The following is a 19,763-nucleotide window of genomic DNA, read 5'->3' as shown; positions in this document are numbered from 1 at the left end:
GGTTTTCATGAAGCTGGGTGACAGCATGCCCAGGAGACTACAGGCTGTCATTAAGGCTAAGGGTTGCCCGACAAAGTATTCATAGTTGTGTAAATACTGTCATACTAACAGCTGTCTGAATTATTTTGGTTGATTGTAATCTATTACATACTGTACCTTTCTATCAAAATTATCTGACATTATCAAGCTGAATTTGAAAAAAAGTTCTTGTCATATTTTATTACCATTTTCTAAACTATAGTGAATAAACTGTGATAATGTGAGAAATGTTGAAGGTGTCTGAATAAATTTTGGTTTGACTGTATCTATTTGATAAATTAAGTTAACCAACTAACATTATATAAACCCTTTTGGTTTCTGTACCCAATATTTAAAAAATGTACAAATGCAATAAAAATATCGGTATCGGTACTCTGTATCGGCAAGTACCAAAAATAAAAGTATCGGTATTGGGTGAGTACTGGAAAAAGTGGTATCGGTGTATCCTTAGCCACAATCAACAACCTGATCAACTCTATGCGAAGGAGATGTGTTGCACTGCGTGAGGCAAATGGTGGTCACTCCAGATACTGACTGGTTTTCAGACCCCCCCGGACCACCCAATCAGGGTTGTTTCTAGGCATAGGCGAGCTAGGCGGTCGTCTAGGGCACCACTAGCTGAAGGGGCGCCAATGAGCGCACGTACTGGCACTTTTAGCAGGGTTGTGATAAAGAGTGGCATGGTCACCCTGAAATATGACTGCCGCCCCCACTGGATCCCCCAACATTATTGGGCTAGAGTACTGTTAATCTGATGATGCCTGTATGCCACTAGATCAGAGTGCTGTCAATTGCTGCCTGATTGTTGCATGCAAAGTTTGCATTTGGAGCGCTCAACAACGCCATTAGATCAGTGGGCTCTGTCAGTGCTTTGGCAAGGTAAAATATTGGTACAGTAAATAAAGTGCATAAAATCAGTATTTTGTATAGGCAGTATTTGTGGCACTTTTGTGGCACATTTGTCCAAATATTTGTGGCAGATTTGTCCAAAAGGTGTGCGTTTTTTGCACCAATGCATTGTTAAAGGATCAGCGTGTCGTGTAATATTCCCACATAAACTTTAACATCCAATTAAAAAATATTTGTATAGTAAAATTCGCTAATTCACAAGATCAATGCATCCTTTATTAGACCGCTTTGTTGAGTTAAATGCAGGTGTCGAAATGCTGAATCAATTCATTCACTTCCAACAGCACTTAATGGGAGCAGCGTCATAGAGGGCAGAGCGTCACGTTATTTAAAGGGGACGTTAACGCGTTAACGAGTAGCAAATGATTAAGTAGCTGCATTGGTTACTTTTATGTCACTGATAAAGCTTTTATATGTAGTTTGGGGTAACAAAGGGGTTTTATAGGTTTGACTGAAATAATAATGCAATAACTGACACTTTAAATCAATGTTTCAAGAAACAACAACAAAAAAATTGAACAAAAAACAGATAAAGACAAAAAAGTAGCCATTGATAATATCTAAACAATATGTAGTAGTATAGTATATAGTATCCAAATCAAAATGTAATAAAATTAATTTATGTGTGATTTATGTGTAAATTATGTGCAATGTCTTAGCCACTAGGGATTGTTACATAGGGCTATACAGGCATCTAGTGGCAACACAATGATATTACAGATACTAAATTGTGCAAAATGTTTATCTTAACAGTCAATTTACAAATAATGCATTCAGATTTGTGGAACTCAATGCACTGAATCTCCACAAATTAGTGTCGTTACTATGATAACCAATTTGAATGTGACAAGCAACTGCTCTCTGAAAATAATTATATATATAATTTTGGGGGGCAATAGGGATTTTGCCTAGGGTGTCAAATTGGCTAGAAACGGCCCTGCCCCCAATACAGTAAAACTGCACATTTTAGAGTGGCCTTTTATTGTGGCCAGCCTAAGGCACACCTGTGCAATAATCATGCTGTCTAATCAGCATCTTGATATGCCACACCTGAGGTGGATGGATTATCTCGGCAAAGGAGAAGTGCTCACTAACACAGATTTAGACAGATTTGTGAACAATATTTGAGAGAAATAGGCCTTTTGTGTACATAGAAAAATTCTTAGATCTTTCGAGTTCAGCTCATGAAAAATGGGGGCAAAAACAAAAGTGTTGCGTTTATAATTTTGTTCAGTGTATATATATATATATTAGTGCTGTCAATCGATTAAAAAAATTTACTAATTAATCACACATTTTTCTGAAATTAATCGTGATTAATCCCACCTAACATTAAAGTTTTTAAATATACTTTTATATTACAATAATTTCACATTCAATCTTCAAATTAATGAACAAACAACATAAAGACAGTATATTTTTTTAATAATTGTTTAATGGCATCTTTTTTTATGACTGAAGGCCAGTGACACTGATACCAATACTACTGCTGTCTTTATGAAATAGTTTTTCTCTATAAAATCCCCCCCCCCCCAATATTTAACCACTGACTATAGCCATTCAACATTACAGTATAATTGAGAGCTATCAATTTTAACATTTCTGTGGCCTGGGTATGAGGAGCATTCACAGCTTATATGGATGGTACGCCACTGATATATATATATATAAAAAAAAAATTTTTATGCTCTCAAAATTAACATGTTAACACATGCAATACATTTTTTCAGTTTAATGCATTAAAAATATTTAATGCAATTAACACAGGGGCACAACTGCTGCTTCTGTCTATTTTTTCTTGATAAGAATTGCATTTATTTAGACACAAAACGTCTTTACGACCACATCAAACGGAAGACTCAGACACACACTCCAACTTTCAGATGCACACTCCAACTTCGCCTCAGCGTCAGACACTAGTCAAACGAGCGCTGACAAGGTACAGATGATGAGGGAGCTTCAGTAGAACAGTGAGCTGCAGTCAGATGAAATGTTGTCTGGCCATATTCCAGTAAAAATTATTTTTCCTGTCCTGTCAGCTATTATACTGTGCTCGTAATGCATGCTCTTCAATTGCATGCACAAATGTGGTGGTGCGCTGTACCCTATGTAATTTCATATTAAAATGCAAAAGAAACTACGAGCATGCAATGTCATAGTTATGTTGTTAAGTCATGAAGTTACCAAAAAGGCAAAACAGCTCACCATCCAAATAACACCATTCCTACAGTAAAGCATGGAGGTGGTAATATCCTGTTATGGGGTGTTTCTCTGCAGCAGGGACTGGAGCACTTGATAGGATAGAAGGAAATATGGATGGGGCAAAATACCGTCAAATTCTTGAGGAAAATCTGCTATCCTCTGCCAGAAAGTCGTCAATGGGAAGAAGATTTACCTTCCAACATGACAATGACCTGAAGCACACAGCAAAACTGAGCACACAGTGGTTGAAGGAGAAAAAGGTGAATGTCCTTGCATGACCTAGTCAGATCCCAGACTTAAACCTGCAGCAGGGACTGGAGCACTTGAAAGGATAGAAGGAAATATGGATGGGGCAAAATACCGTCAAATTCTTGAGGAAAATCTGCTATCCTCTGCCAGAAAGTCGTCAATGGGAAGAAGATTTACCTTCCAACATGACAATGACCTGAAGCACACAGCAAAACTGAGCACACAGTGGTTGAAGGAGAAAAAGGTGAATGTCCTTGCATGACCTAGTCAGATCCCAGACTTAAACCCCATTGAAAATCTGTGGAATGACTTGAAGACTGCAGTCCACAAAACGTCAACATCCAATTTAACTGACCTTGAGCAGTTCTGCAAAGAAGAGTGGGCAAATATTGCAATCTACATGTGCAACAAAGTTAGTAGAGACAGACATATCCCAACAGACTAAAGGCTGTAATTAAAGCAAAAGGTGGTTCAACAAAATACTGACACAAAGTTGATCCTTTTTCCAACTCAGTGATTCAGGTTTTTTTATTTATTTTATGTTTTTCTGACATGTTGGTGTTATATCTTTCACTTGGATGTTATAAGTTACACTGAGTAAATATAGCTGGATAAAACAAAAACTGTGTTCGTCTTCATTTCAGGCTGCAAAGCAACAAAATGTGATTATTTTAAAGGGAGATGATTCTTTTATATACCCACTGTATATATGTATATGTATATATATATATATATATATATATATATATACACACATTTTATATACCCACTGTGAAAATGTCATATATTTGGAGATTACGATGGAAGCCAGCTTCAGTATACCTTGCATATGGGTAAAAAAGCTCCTCAAATAAATCATGAACACTTCAGTATTACTATTAACATTGTACATGGATGTATTAAGGCTTTTTAAAATATTTTTGGGACTCACTCAGAAGTCCCTTAATATTAAAGTGCTTTTTCATGAAACATCAAACCAGAGCTCCTCTTATTTTTTCATATGCTACTGCTCACTATTGTCTGTGGGACTATTTTAGAGGAGTCCAATTGGTCCAAAACAGTCGAGTCTGATGTGTAGCCTGTAGGTAAAAAGGCATGATGAATCACAGCACACACACAGGATTAATCTTTCTCATTAACTGTGAGCTGTGAACTGGAGCTACGCATGACCGCACAGGAGGTGTAGAGGCTCTTTAAACATGGACGGCACTTGTTAAGAATTACATCAGCCGCATCTCATTTTACGCCCAGAAAACCACCTATAGCTAACATATTTATGAGGAAAACAGCGTGCGAGTCTATTCAAGGCTATTGGGATATGGGTATTTTTTAGAGCTTATTAAGAGCCTTAATTGGAAAAAGTTTGTCAAGAAGACTTTTTTTGCATCACCGTTCTAGCTGATAAAGCTTCTTTTATTGTAATATTTTAAATATTATTATAAAGAAAGCAGTTACTCTATTCAAAATCTACATTCAAAGTAGTGCAAACAATTAGCAAAGGCAAGAGGTGAAATCACTAAACAGCTGCACCACTTTAGCATTTTACAAGCAAAAAAGATGTTTGTGTACATTTTCTATAGATTATAGCAGCTGTAATTCATCAAATCATGATCAAATGGTGGAGAAGAACATTAAAATAAGGCATATATCTATACTACCATTCTTATGTTTGGGGTCAGTGTGATTTTTATTTTTTTGATAGACATTTACATTGTTACAAAAAAATATATTTTTTAATACATGCTGTTCTTTTGAACTTTATATTCATCAAAGAATCTTGAAATAAATATCATGGCTTCCACAAAAATATTAAGCAGCACAGCTGTTTTTAACAATGAAAAAACAATGAAAAAAAATGATTCTTGAGCACCAAATCAGCACATTATAATGATTTCTGAAGGATCATGTGAAGACTGAAATAATGGCTACTGAAAATTCAGCTTTGCCATTGCAGGAAAAAATAACAAGTAAAAAAAATAGAAAAATGTTACTTTAAATTACAATAAAATAATTCACTATTTAAGTCTTCCAATTGTTCTCCCCATCCAGCAGTGATCAAAAAGAGAAGTACAAGAGGCAGACAGGTGTTGTAAGATCAATGGAGTGTTGTACAAGAAAATGCCACTTCAATCTTCTACTTCAAACTTTCCAAAGTTTAATTCAATGTGCTACTTGCCATTTCTTCTTAATTATTATATTAATTGTTTTGCAGTCTAGTAGAAATTTTAAAAATGGCAAAAGTAATTATTGGAACTATCTGAAAGAGGTGCAAACATCCAATACCAACAAATATTCAATATCAAACCATTCTGATATATTAAAGAAATCATCCATATAATTAATAAAAGTCAGTTTTTGTTTCACAATATACTAACTAATACATGACCAATATTACAAATATATGCAATACCATTTAAGTTTGGGGTCAGTAAGATTTTTAAAATAAATATTATATATATATAATACTACTTTCTCTACTACTTTCTCAAACTACTACTTTTCCACACACACTAGTCAGCAAAATCACGATTCACGATTTTATCACGATTCTTTGTTATGTTGGTTTTACTATTTTGCAAGTTGTCCGAGCAGTACAGCCAAAGTCATTTCTCTATTTTAAAAACAAAGCCTTACAAGGTGACAAAATACAAAATTTAAAAAATGATTGCAGACATTTAGGTCCAAGTGGGTGAAGATGAAAATCTTTGTCATTATTTTATCTTTATTAAATCATTTTTAAATTGTTATTAAATAAATAAGAAAAAAGATACACGTTACAAATACACATAATATACAAATAAAAGAAAAGGTGCTTTATTTTCCAGGTACAGTAGGTGTATTTAGCAGTAGCATTCAAGAAACTGAATGAACAAATATGAAAATAAAACACTATATACACTTCACTGTATAAATTATCCTACATTGATTCTTATTAAAGGGGTCATATGATGTTGCTAAAAAGAACATAATTTTTTGTATTTGGTGTAATGAAATGTGTTTATGCGGTTTAAGGTTCCAAAAACACATTATTTTCCACATACTGTTTCTCCTCGACGCCCCGCTTTTCTGAAACGCGTCGATTTTTACAAAGCTCATCGGTCTGAAAAGCAAGCTCTGATTGGCCAGCTATCCAGTGCGTTGTGATTGGCCAAATACCTCAAGCGTGTGACGGAAATGTTACGCCCCTACCATACTGTGATGCCGTGTCCGGCCAGAGCGACGAGACAAAAACATTAAAACCCATTATAAACGAGGCATTTGTTGCATCCAGTGGGGACATAATTACGGATTATAATGACTTATACTGTCTTTTTACGCGTTGCATCGCGCTGCGTAAACATAAAACCATGTCTGCATTTGTGATCGGAGAAATGACAAACAACAAGCGCTACTCTACACTCAAAACTCGCGTTTGAATAGTCAGTGGCAAATCCTTTAAATATGAAAACATGCATACAGACTGTGAGTCAGAACAGCCGGCATTGTAGTCTACTCTCACAGGATCAGGAAGCAGTCCGCCATAAAATGTGCTGCACACATCTGAATATTTGGGTTGAACTGTTCTGGAACAGTGCAGTAAATACAACTTAACCACTGATTTCTAGTCGTATCCTCTTTTGGAAGGCCAAACAAAGTAGTTTCATTTTCACATCGAAACACACAGCATCACACACAGCGGGCTTGAGTGAGGGGAGGCCGGCGGGCTAGAGTGAGCTGCGGCCGGCGGATTCGACGAAGGAGCGGGCGGCGGGCTTGCGGCAACCACATGTGACGACCCCGGGCTGGACTCCACGCTGCGATCAGCAGCAGCTGGATGCAATCATCTCATGCCAATGTGCATTGGCTCGTTTAGTTTACACTCGAAGTGGATTGGTCTCTCTAAGCGAGATCCCAATTCGTCAGTCATTACTCATTACCGACGTGACGTCTCCGTTCCCTCCTTCAGGGAACAAGGGTTACATACGTAACCGAGATGTTATCTTGAATTACTGAGTTCATGCTGTATTGGAGAAAACACCTTAGCTAATATTGAGGTGGGATACAGTTAAGGTTAGTTTTGTGGGAGGGTTACGGTGTAGGGTCAACAGTGTAATTATTTAAACGTAATTACATGGACGTATATTTTTTAAATATAAGAACAACATAAAAACATGCATGCACACAAAAAGTGCATTGTATTAGGCTTGTCGCAATAATCAATATATCGACTTATCGCGCAATATATATACATGACCTCAATCATTTTTGGTGACGCAATATATCGCCCATTATATTTACTTAAATTAATGTCACCATGACTTTTGCAGCTTCTCGTACATAACGTGTAGTCGTGAGTTGCTAGTTCAAATTTTTAAAATGTTTCTACAAAAAAAGTTTAGTCTGCAAATATGGCCTTGTTTAGGGATCTGACATCTAGCTGCTAAGTAGGAATTGTGTTTTTCAGTTCTTTGTGCATTTTTCTTTTTTCTGCTTGTTACTTTGCACTTTTTGTTAAAAAAAATGTATTTAATATTTTTTCAAGTTTTTTAAGGTATCTAATATTTTGATACTTACTTTCCATGACCTAAATATTCTTAAAAATTAAAAGTCTGTTGTCATTTGGAAGGGTGTAGGCCTTCTTGCATTATTATGCTGTTACATTATGATTATATATTCAGTGGCATAAAATCGTCTTCAAAATGACAATAATATTGCTTATCGCAATTATTTCTGGGGCAATATATTGCACAACAAAAAGTTGTTATCGTGACAAGCCTAACCTCCGTTCATCTTCGGAACACAAATTAAGATATTTTTGATGCATTCTGACAGCTCTCTGACCCTCCCATAGACAGCAAGGGTACTACCAAGATCAATGTCCAGAAACGTAGCAAGGAGATCGGTAAAATAATCCATGTGACATCAGGGGTTCAACCGTAATATTACGAGAATACTTTTTGTGCGCAAAATTTTTAAAAATAACGACTTTATTCAACAATTCGTCTCTTCCGCGTCACCCTAGCGCCATTTTGGAGAATATCCACTGAACGCAAACAGCGTACATTGTTCTGTGTCAGCCGCACCACACGGATACGTTGTTTTCATTCAAATCAAAGCACAAACAACGTAGAAAACGTATCCATAGCTTTGTAATATTACGGTTGAACCCCTCATGTCACATGGATTATTTTACCGATCTCCTTGCTACGTTTCTGGATGTTGATCGTGGTAGTACCCTTGCTGTCTATGGGAGGGTCAGAGAGCTGTCAGATTCCATCAAAAATATCTTAATTTGTGTTCCGAAGATGAATGGAGGTTTTTTTCATTTTTGGGTGAACTATCACTTTAAGACCTGCATGCATCTAATATACAGGCATGCATCCGTTTTTCTTTCAACTGTTTACTTTCACTTTAGACATAACCAACTGTGTTTATATGTAAGCTTTGTGTGTTTTTGACAGTATTAGCGGAATCAGACGCAAAAGATAACTTAGTCCAGTAATCAGGCACTGTTTGACAGGCTTTTTAGTGTACACGCTCAGAAAAAGTGCATGTCAGAACAGCACACAAATTAAATGTTTAACCGGCAAGGCTTTAAAGCACATGCAAATAATGTACTTTTGTGATTGCGAAGTGCAGTGTGCCATGACCATAACTCTACCACAGAGTTAACATTTGATGTGAATATATGTCACGTTGTACAGTATATTGAGACGGAGGCGCAAGAACTGCAACAGATAGAATGTGCGCTGTAGAATGATACTAATGTTTCTTCAAAAGCAGATCGTGGAGAAATTTTAATCGTCCACGATCAAAAATCATGAAATATCACACCACACTAGCAAACATTCAAAAGTCTTACCAACCCCAAACTTTTAAACAATAGTGTAAAAATGCATTCAAAAGAAGAAAAGAAAACATTCTGTCTTTTACAACGAAGTTCAAAGCCAGCAAACTTCATATACCACTATCATGGACAAGAATTTCTCTCTGGGAATAAGTCTAGTTCTTCAAGTCAGAAAACAAACAGATTTACTCGACAGTAGCGGCCTGCTGTGAACTGCAGGGAGGAAAAATTAGAAACATCTGAGCACAGCGCTGACCATCCACAACACTTACAGTAATGTTAATCATTCTTATCATAGTTTAGATTAACAAACTACCACACATCAGAGAGAGGTGAAAGCACCCATTCCTCCCAGGACCCCTCGGGTCTGTGCAAAACAGGCGAAGTGAATAATAATTAAAGAAAAAGAATCATCCGGTGCCTTCAGTCAAATAATGACAGCCACAATGCTGAAAGCTTGAGAAATTCATGGGTGGGGATGCATTAAAAATAATTACCAAGAAATATGCGCACTAAGATTATTCACTGCGGGCAGCCTCTGATTGCTTTGTGGAGGGAGTCTGTGTGGCAAGCAAATCAAACAAGAGCTTGAGAGCAAATAAGTTTCCCCTGTGCACAAATCACTAATTACTTATTAATGGCCAGATGAAGAGAGTCTGTACCTTCAAAGTAAACACGTGCCAGTGACCCTGGAGGGGCTGAAGGAAATTGTGAGGAATCGCTCTGTAAACTGTGATGGCAACTAAGTTCAATGGCTCTTGCAGCCTCCAATACATTGGTGAAAAGGCCAATTCTTAGCCCTTGCTCTAAGGGGACATGGGAAATAAATGCACAGAACAATCTGTGAGAGAGAGAGAGAGCCAAACAGTGAATGAAAAAAAATACAATTTCAGGAACATCAGAAAGAAACACATATTTTATCCATACAATGAAGGTGAATGGGGACCAAGGAGAGCCACGGTCACCATTGACGTTCACCGTACAGAAAAGAGCAGCTTGTAATGGGGATGCACAATAGATCGGGACCATATCAGTTAATGTATTGTTCAATATTGGACATTTACACTTTTTTACATTTAGATATCTAACACCTTTAGAGATAAAGCCTTTAAAAACAGTATTAAATGTAATCTTTGAGAAGCATTTCTCAAAATGAAAATCCATTTTTCACTATACTGTACATTATAATGCAAATTAGTAGCAAAACAACAGATTTTACTTTTTAGTGTCTCATTTTTTATTTATTTAGACAAGAGCAGAATTTACTATCAGCCATAACAAAATAATTATCTGTATCAGCCAGAACATTTATACTGGTGCAATCATAACATGGACAATTTATGTGGAAGAGCTTTGGTGTTCCACACAAAAAAAGAAAGTCATACTGTATTAGTTTGAAACAACTTCAAAAATAAACAAATGATGACGGAATATTCATATTTGGATGAACTCCAACTCTCTTTAAGAACAAATATATTATATCAGAACATGATTAATATATGAATAAAAGTGTTCTATACCCACAGTAAGCCATATTAAAGTGAAAGGATTATTAACCAGAGGACAAGGGACCTACATAATTGCTGTACTTGAGTACAAGTGTGAAAAATGCATTATGGGTGGCCTTTAAATCAGCTATTTAAACATAAACCTTTTGCTTAATCAAAAAGGAAGTTAATAAATAATGTGACCACAGGGCTATTAAAATGAAATGCAATAATAATATTCTCCGTCATTCATTTATTTGACACACCTTCAAATTCAAGACGAGCATATTCACATTTATGGACCAGTCAAATGACAGAGCCAATCAACTTTTGGTCATTTGTACCCATCAGAACGTTGTGTATGCAACTGAACTAAAATTGGATGAGGAAAAATATCTATGCTATAGGAAAATAAGAAATGGTCCATAAGGAACGATTACTCATTTGCATGTATTAGCATATTTTCTACTGGGACATGCAGAAACGTGTAAGATTGTTAAGTCAAAATTACAATACAGCAGGGGTTATTTATCTTTTGAGAGGTTGTTAATTTGTTCGTGAGGGAAGCGTGTTTCCATTTGCATTATGAATCAGGTGTAAATCCCTTCTCAGCATGTTCTCAACTGCTCTCTAAACCACTAATGAGGCAAAAAGCAAGGAAGTGCAAGCTCCAAATACACGATACTGACCCAAGAATTAAAATAATACATTTAAGAGCGTGATCATCATGATATAATCTTACAGTCACGAGTTCTATTCTGAGGGAAAGATTAAAAATATTGGTTGGTGGTTTTAATCTAAAAATCTTGTTTAAAAAAATTGCTCGCTACAAAACATGTGGAGTTTTCCCAGAACAGAACCATACCGCCGACACTATCTGTATGCTTTATTATAATAAATATACATTTGACGAAAGTGCTCCTGACTGAAATGTATTTATTTCAACAAATGTATTAATTAATTTATTTGTAGATTTACATTTGCCAATTATTTGCAGCAGCAGTTCACCCAGGCATGTAAATTCTTTCATCCATACATGCTGCAAAAAACACTTCTCAGTCCTACAGGTCACACAGTACGTGCTGTGTACAGTGTATTCATTTGCACATCATGCTGTAGGAAGTTTGGTGGTCAGATGGGATTCTCAGGAGCTATTCTGTTTTACCCTGATTGTGTTAGGCAGGGAAAAGCTGATCAGGGAGCATTTTTATCCCTAGGCTGTTGATTAGATGAGGAGATCTGGCTCCAACAGCACCAGCGACCAATTTGAACATTGTGTTGCCACCCAACGTAACCTCTTTCCATCCCCCTCAAGCACCTACACAACTACACAACACATCAACAGCCAGGGACCCTAGAGAAACAGCCCTATCAGCAGAGCTCAGCTGGTCACTATTAAAAAAAACTGTTTGGTTGGAACTTGGAGCGTAGCCCAAGCCAAGAACAGAGCTGTGCCTATCTCCAGGGGTTGAGGGGACATGGAGCCATCACAAAGACATTTAGGCATCAAGTAGAGGAAAGGCAAAAAGCGAAGAAAAAAAACAAACCCTTTTATAGGATCTTATCACCAGTCTGTATGAACACAGGAGGAACTACAGAGGAATCAACATCACTGAACAGTTTCCCACAGCACCATGTCACCCAAGACATCACAAATTGACTTGCTATTGAGGACTAAACTCTTTCTTTCTGCATTAATTAAAGCTGGCCTGATAACTCTATTAGAAACTGCTGTTTCTAATGTTAGAGCACCCTTGGAAAACATTTCCAAAAACAATGCATCTGCCAGGAGCTTCTTTATTTCTGTCTACATAAAAGGCAATTCATTTCGGAGCTTTTTATTTCTGAATGCTAAGCTTCATTCATTGTTCTAGTAAACACCCACTATTCGCAAATGAATTAGATAGGAGCAAAACTGGCTCGTATTGAGACCGGAACATTTAAAGTTCGTTAATCACGCACAAGATAGTGGCCGAGCTGTAAGCCAATGCTAACCGAGGTTGACAAATTTGCCAAGGTTGTCAGAGTATAATTCAAAACATGATTTAGATATCAGGCATGAGAGAATACAAACAGGAACAAACATTAATTTCTTTCACGGTCATTTACTCACTTGCACAGAATGTCTTTAGTCGCTTCATCAAATCCGCTTGTTCTAATTAGAGCTCAACACTCAATGAATCAATAAAGAATCTTCTCACTTTTGCACACTGGGTTGCGAGGAAAATTAATTTCAAACAGGTCATCTTGTGTAGTTTGCACAGCTCTTCCCTGAATAATTCATTTGTATTTAGTTGTATTCTACTAATTAAGAGTTAAATCTACTAATTGAGAGTTAATTAGTAGTTGTTTTGAAAGAGTCATCTCATGAATTGCCTTTGGGCTATGTAGGTGTAATGTAATAAATGTCAAGTCCGATTTTTAAATACGTTCTCCTAGAATGTGCAGTGGTTTTATAATACCCATTGTTAAAGAGCAGTGGTTTTAAACAGCTGAGATGCAGGGAAATAAAAAAACGCAATAATAAATTGCAGCTAAATGTGCATATTTATCAGCTTTTTAAAAAAAGGGGGGGGGACTTCCTACATCTTTTGATGATGTCAAAGATTGTGTGATTATGGTATTTTGATGTAAACATGGTAGAAGCCAGTCAAATAAGACATATTGCATGACATGCCCTCATCCTTGAAAACCATAATCAAAATTACACAAGGGTAAAGAAAATACAAACCAGGCTTCATTTAGGGTCCCATTCTTCCCAACAAATTAATTTCCAAAATCTTTTGTTGACTTTTTCAGTCATTTGTGAAGATGACAAAAGGTTTTCAAAAGTCATCTTAAAAAGAACAGCGCTGCTGTACAAAAAATAATTTCTAGTCAGAAGAATAACTAGAAAAATTCCTTACATTTTACAAGACCTTTTCCAATTATATTAATTTGTAAGACTTTTCCAGGCCTGGACATAACACTTTTGAAAGTACCAGTTATCTCAGGACTGTGGGAACTCTGTATATACGGGATCACTTGCAGCGAAGATAAATGTGGTTTGTGCTGACAACAGTGAATTCTGAGAGCATGAAATCATCTCAATTCAAGGGCCAAGCAGAAAATAAATTGTTAATTTATCTTTACAGCCTACCTTAGTAACTGAGTGTGCATGTTTCTGTGCCAAGTTAATTTTGAATACAACTTCCAAAAACTAAAAAGAAATAGTTTTACTTTTGATAATTAAATTGCATGATATTTGCAGATAAAATATTATATAAAATTAAAATTTAAAAATGTCATCACAAATTTGTCAACAAAAAATGCTTAAAGTGTTTTTTCACATGTCCTTTTGAATAATTATCAAAATGACATTGTGTTGCCACCCAACGTAACCTCTTTCCATCCCCCTCAAGCACCTACACAACTACACAACACATCAACAGCCAGGGACCCTAGAGAAACAGCCCTATCAGCAGCGCTCAGCTGGTCACTATTTAAAAAAAACTGTTTGGTTGGAACTCGGAGTGCAGCCCAAGCCGAGAACAGAGCTGTGCCTATCTCCAGGGGTTGAGGGGACATGGAGCCATCACAAAGACATTTAGGCATCAAGTAGAGGAAAGGCAAAAAGCGAAGAAAAAAAACAAACCCTTTTATAGGATCTTATCACCAGTCTGTATGAACACAGGAGGAACTACAGAGGAATCAACATCACTGAACAGTTTCCCACAGCACCATGTCACCCCAGACATCACAAATTGACTTGCTATTGAGGACTAAACTCTTTCTTTCTGCATTAATTAAAGCTGGCCTGATAACTCTATTAGAAACTGCTGTTTCTAATGTTAGAGCACCCTTGGAAAACATTTCCAAAAACAATGCATCTGCCAGGAGCTTCTTTATTTCTGTCTACATAAAAGGCAATTCATTTCGGAGCTTTTTATTTCTGAATGCTAAGCTTCATTCATTGTTCTAGTAAACACCCACTATTCGCAAATGAATTAGATAGGAGCAAAACTGGCTCGTATTGAGACCGGAACATTTAAAGTTCGTTAATCACGCACAAGATAGTGGCCGAGCTGTAAGCCAATGCTAACCGAGGTTGACAAATTTGCCAAGGTTGTCAGAGTATAATTCAAAACATGATTTAGATATCAGGCATGAGAGAATACAAACAGGAACAAACATTAATTTCTTTCACGGTCATTTACTCACTTGCACAGAATGTCTTTAGTCGCTTCATCAAATCCGCTTGTTCTAATTAGAGCTCAACACTCAATGAATCAATAAAGAATCTTCTCACTTTTGCACACTGGGTTGCGAGGAAAATTAATTTCAAACAGGTCATCTTGTGTAGTTTGCACAGCTCTTCCCTGAATAATTCATTTGTATTTAGTTGTATTCTACTAATTAAGAGTTAAATCTACTAATTGAGAGTTAATTAGTAGTTGTTTTGAAAGAGTCATCTCATGAATTGCCTTTGGGCTATGTAGGTGTAATGTAATAAATGTCAAGTCCGATTTTTAAATACGTTCTCCTAGAATGTGCAGTGGTTTTATAATACCCATTGTTAAAGAGCAGTGGTTTTAAACAGCTGAGATGCAGGGAAATAAAAAAACGCAATAATAAATTGCAGCTAAATGTGCATATTTATCAGCTTTTTAAAAAAGGGGGGGGGGACTTCCTACATCTTTTGATGATGTCAAAGATTGTGTGATTATGGTATTTTGATGTAAACATGGTAGAAGCCAGTCAAATAAGACATATTGCATGACATGCCCTCATCCTTGAAAACCATAAACAAAATTACACAAGGGTAAAGAAAATACAAACCAGGCTTCATTTAGGGTCCCATTCTTCCCAACAAATTAATTTCCAAAATCTTTTGTTGACTTTTTCAGTCATTTGTGAAGATGACAAAAGGTTTTTAAAAGTCATCTTAAAAAGAACAGCGCTGCTGTACAAAAAATAATTTCTAGTCAGAAGAATAACTAGAACAATTCCTTACATTTTACAAGACCTTTTCCAATTATATTAATTTGTAAGACTTTTCCAGGCCTGGACATAACACTTTTGAAAGTACCAGTTATCTCAGGACTGTGGGAACTCTGTATATACGGGATCACTTGCAGCGAAGATAAATGTGGTTTGTGCTGACAACAGTGAATTCTGAGAGCATGAAATCATCTCAATTCAAGGGCCAAGCAGAAAATAAATTGTTAATTTATCTTTATAGCCTACCTTAGTAACTGAGTGGGCATGTTTCTGTGCCAAGTTAATTTTGAATACAACTTCCAAAAACTAAAAAGAAATAGTTTTACTTTTGATAATTAAATTGCATGATATTTGCAGATAAAATATTATATAAAATTTTAATTTAAAAATGTCATCACAAATTTGTCAACAAAAAATGCTTAAAGTGTTTTTTTCACATGTCCTTTTGAATAATTATCAAAATGTCAGATCTGCTCTTTTCCATAAACTGAAATAAAATGAATGAATAAATAAGGTATTACTATGAAAGTATTACTAGAGTTTGTCACTCACCTTAAAGTGAAGATCTCTACTGATGAAAGGGTGGAAACCGCTAGGAAGGCTGACACTGTCTCCCTTTGCCTGATGGGTCTGGAGGGAACCATCACCACAAAATTACTGTCCAAACGCAGCTCAGAGAGCGGCTGGAATAGGCGCACGCTGCCGATCCTGCGCATGGGTGTGGGCCCTAAAAAGTAACCGGCAGGGCCTAGTTGCCCAGTGCGGATGGAACTGGTCTTGCGGGAGTCCTCCGAGCTGCATTCCCCAGTGTCGGTGGATTGTAGCATGTAATACAGCTCCACAGGAGTGCCTTCAACCAGCTCGGGAGATCTCTGTCGACCTGGTATGACACTAGGGGGACTGAACCAGCTAGGCAGAGGCTCCAGTTCAGCCACGCACAGTCCGAGTTCCCCTTTCAGACGACAGGTGCCTCGTACCTCTTGGGTTTCGTGGAAGGCAAACATCCTGACACATGGCAACTTGTCCACGGCACTGTAGTCGTCCCAGTTTCGGCCCACAACGTAGAATAGAACCTGGACCTTCGGCCAACTCGGGTGGATTCGCTCACTGATAATAAAAGTCTGCACTTTCCAGTTAAAACTAAAGAGTGGAGAGGAAGTGGACGATGGCAACATGGATGAAGGGTTGTTGAAGAGTCCTGGGCCCAGAAGCTCTGCAGGCACGGGCTGTTCCACATACAGCGGCCCGTAACTGGCATTGACCGATGGCGTCTTTCTGGCCTGGTGGATAAAGAAAAGTTCCGTACGAACCTGCAGGCTGGAGTTCCTCATAATGTCCTGGTTGGCCTCCTTCAGGAAGAAGGCTGACTCTGCGTTTAGCACCTGGTATCGGACCGGAAGATACGTTGGGATGGCACCGAATCTCTGCAGTCCTTCCATCAGCATCCGACTGTGGATGACTGACAAATAACAGAGAAGACAAAAAAGACATCACTCATCCATCTATCAGACCTATAAACCCAACCTAGCTACTTGCATGCTCTTACATGCTCTAAAGTAAGCGTCATTTGTCTACTGCCCCATTCTGCAATCTCATCTCCAGGCAACTGGACTTTTATTGAATGCCTTCAACCAGCAGTTCACTGCAGATATTTGGGGTGATGGAAGGACCCAAGAGGCTCCATTGATTTTACGTCACAGCGCTAGTCTGAGAGAAAGAGATGCTGGAGATTTGTGACAGCTGGTGGCAGACAAATGCTATTGGTGCTTAAGGCAGACAATAGAGCACAGCAGGAAGATGCTTATATACCACTGTGCAAAATGTATTTCATGGTTTGTTTAAAGGTTTTGCCTGTGCGATATATATTAGTCTGGGGATATGTTCTACTGCATTTGCATACATCTTTTAATGAAAATCACCCATAATAAATCAAATCATCTCATGAATATTGAGTTAATATAGTGGAATCAGTTTGTTCTGTTTTAGGGCAGCCAGATATTGAGAAGAGTAATGCAAAATGTCAGTGAGAAAGTTTACTCAAAGACTATTTTCCTGTGGGACTGAAACATTATTCTTTTTGGCAGCAATAAAAAAGGAGAGAGAGAGATAAAGAGTAAAGACTGAGAAGAAAAAAGAAATCAGAGAAATAAAGCACAAAACATGCACTGAATGCTGTGCTACACCAAACTGATTAACTCAAGTTAAAATTCTGGTTTCTTTTCAAAAGTGCTACCTAAAAAAAAAATCTAATAAATTAATTGAATTGCAGACACTGTGTCTTTCTCTTGGAAACAAGCAGAATATCACGTCTAGTCATTTGGAAAAATCAGATGGGCATTTTCACAGAAAATTGGCAGCAAACCAGCATTTCTTTGTTTCTCTGTCAAACTAAATGTTTAGCCAAAATATTATGTGGACCATGCAAACTGAAAATTGCAGTGAAACTTCTAGTGACCTTTGTTCAAACTTACTGAACTCAAAGAAAAAGTGTAATTAAAAAAAGAAAGGAGATGCGACAATATTAAAACTAGGCCAACTATGATAATTATCAGCAAGTTATGGCTGATAATAGATCAGTTCTGTTAATTATAGATACATTTGACAATTTTACATTATACTTACATATTTTGGCAACAGATTTTATATTAAAAAAATCTTGATAATTAGTAGGATACAGACTAATATGATATCCTGACATGAAATTCAAGTGTTTACAGCATATTAACTCATTAACAAATATTCAATATATTACAATATAATAATTCTCTATAGATATAGATGAATACTATCAGCATGGCGCCGCAAATGGCAGCAAGGACGCTGAGCTCCGCAATTCTTCTATTGTTTTTGTTTGTTTGTTCTGTGTTTTGTCATTCTTCTTCTATAAGTTTTACCAGAGACGAACTGCTTAACATTAAGCAGCACATCCCGGACAACATTTTTCCGGTTTTTGATTATTCGGACGTTTTGTTGGACATTCTAGTCGGAGGTACAGCGGTGTTGTTCAAACGCGCGTGCAGACGCAGAAGAGGGAAACTGTGTGAAGTGTGAAGTTCCCTGCTGCTTTAAACGTTCCACCATCATTCCGGTCCCCAAAAAGCCCAAAATCACTGGACTTAACGACTACAGACCTGTCGCTCTCACATCTGTGGTCATGAAGTCACTTGAGAGACTGGTCCTGGCCTACCTGAAGGACATCACTAGACCCTTGCTGGATCCTCTTCAGTTTGCCTACAGAGCAAACAGGTCTGTGGATGATGCAGTCAACATGGGACTGCATTACATCCTGCAACACCTCGACAGACCTGGGAATTACGCAAGGATCCTATTTGTGGACTTCAGTTCGGCCTTCAATACCATCATGCCTGACCTTCTCTCAGACAAACTCACCCAGCTCTCCGTGCCCACCTCCATCTGTCAGTGGATCACCAGCTTCCTGACAGACAGGCAGCAGCTAGTGAGGCTGGGCAAACTCACATCCAGGACTATCACCATCAGCACTGGCGCCCCCCAGGGATGTGTACTCTCCCCACTGCTCTTCTCTCTCTACACGAATGACTGCACCTCTAAAGACCCCTCTGTCAAGCTCCTGAAGTTCGCAGACGACACTACAGTCATCGGCCTCATCAAGGATGGAGACGAGTCTGCTTACAGACAGGAGGTTAAAGAGCTGGCTGTCTGGTGCAGTCTTAACAACCTGGAGCTTAACACGCTCAAAACTGTGGAGATGATCGTGGACTTCAGGAGAAAACCCCCTGCACTCCCCCCACTCACCATCATGGACAGCACTGTGACTGCAGTGGAGTCATTCAGGTTCCTGGGCACCACAATCTCTCAGGACCTGAAGTGGGACACTCACATAGACTCCATTGCAAAAAAGGCCCAGCAGAGGTTGTACTTCCTTCGCCAGCTGAGGAAATTCAACCTGCCACAGGAGCTGCTTAAACAGTTCTACTCTGCTATCATTGAGTCTGTCCTGTGTTCATCCATAACTGTCTGGTTTGGTTCAGCAACCAAATCAGACATCAAGAGACTACAACGGACAGTCAGGACTGCTGAAAGGATTATTG

At 37.7% G+C, this 19,763-nt stretch overlaps 1 protein-coding gene across 1 annotated transcript in view; it reads right to left on the bottom strand.

Annotated features, from left to right (window-relative positions):
- LOC107566201 (transmembrane protein 132C-like) overlaps nt 1–17,132 on the bottom strand; it is a 106,504-nt gene extending 89,372 nt beyond the window's left edge. The window contains exon 1 of the mRNA XM_016251572.1: nt 16,246–17,132. Within this exon, the coding sequence (XP_016107058.1) occupies nt 16,246–17,132 (887 nt within the window). The remainder of the gene's footprint in view (nt 1–16,245) is intronic.
- Between the last annotated feature and the right edge of the window lie 2,631 nt (nt 17,133–19,763).

Source organism: Sinocyclocheilus grahami, unplaced genomic scaffold (assembly GCF_001515645.1).
Source record: "Sinocyclocheilus grahami isolate Dianchi unplaced genomic scaffold, SAMN03320097.WGS_v1.1 scaffold1057.1, whole genome shotgun sequence".
NCBI lineage: Eukaryota > Metazoa > Chordata > Actinopteri > Cypriniformes > Cyprinidae > Sinocyclocheilus > Sinocyclocheilus grahami.
This window is presented reverse-complemented; position numbering and strand designations above follow the sequence as displayed.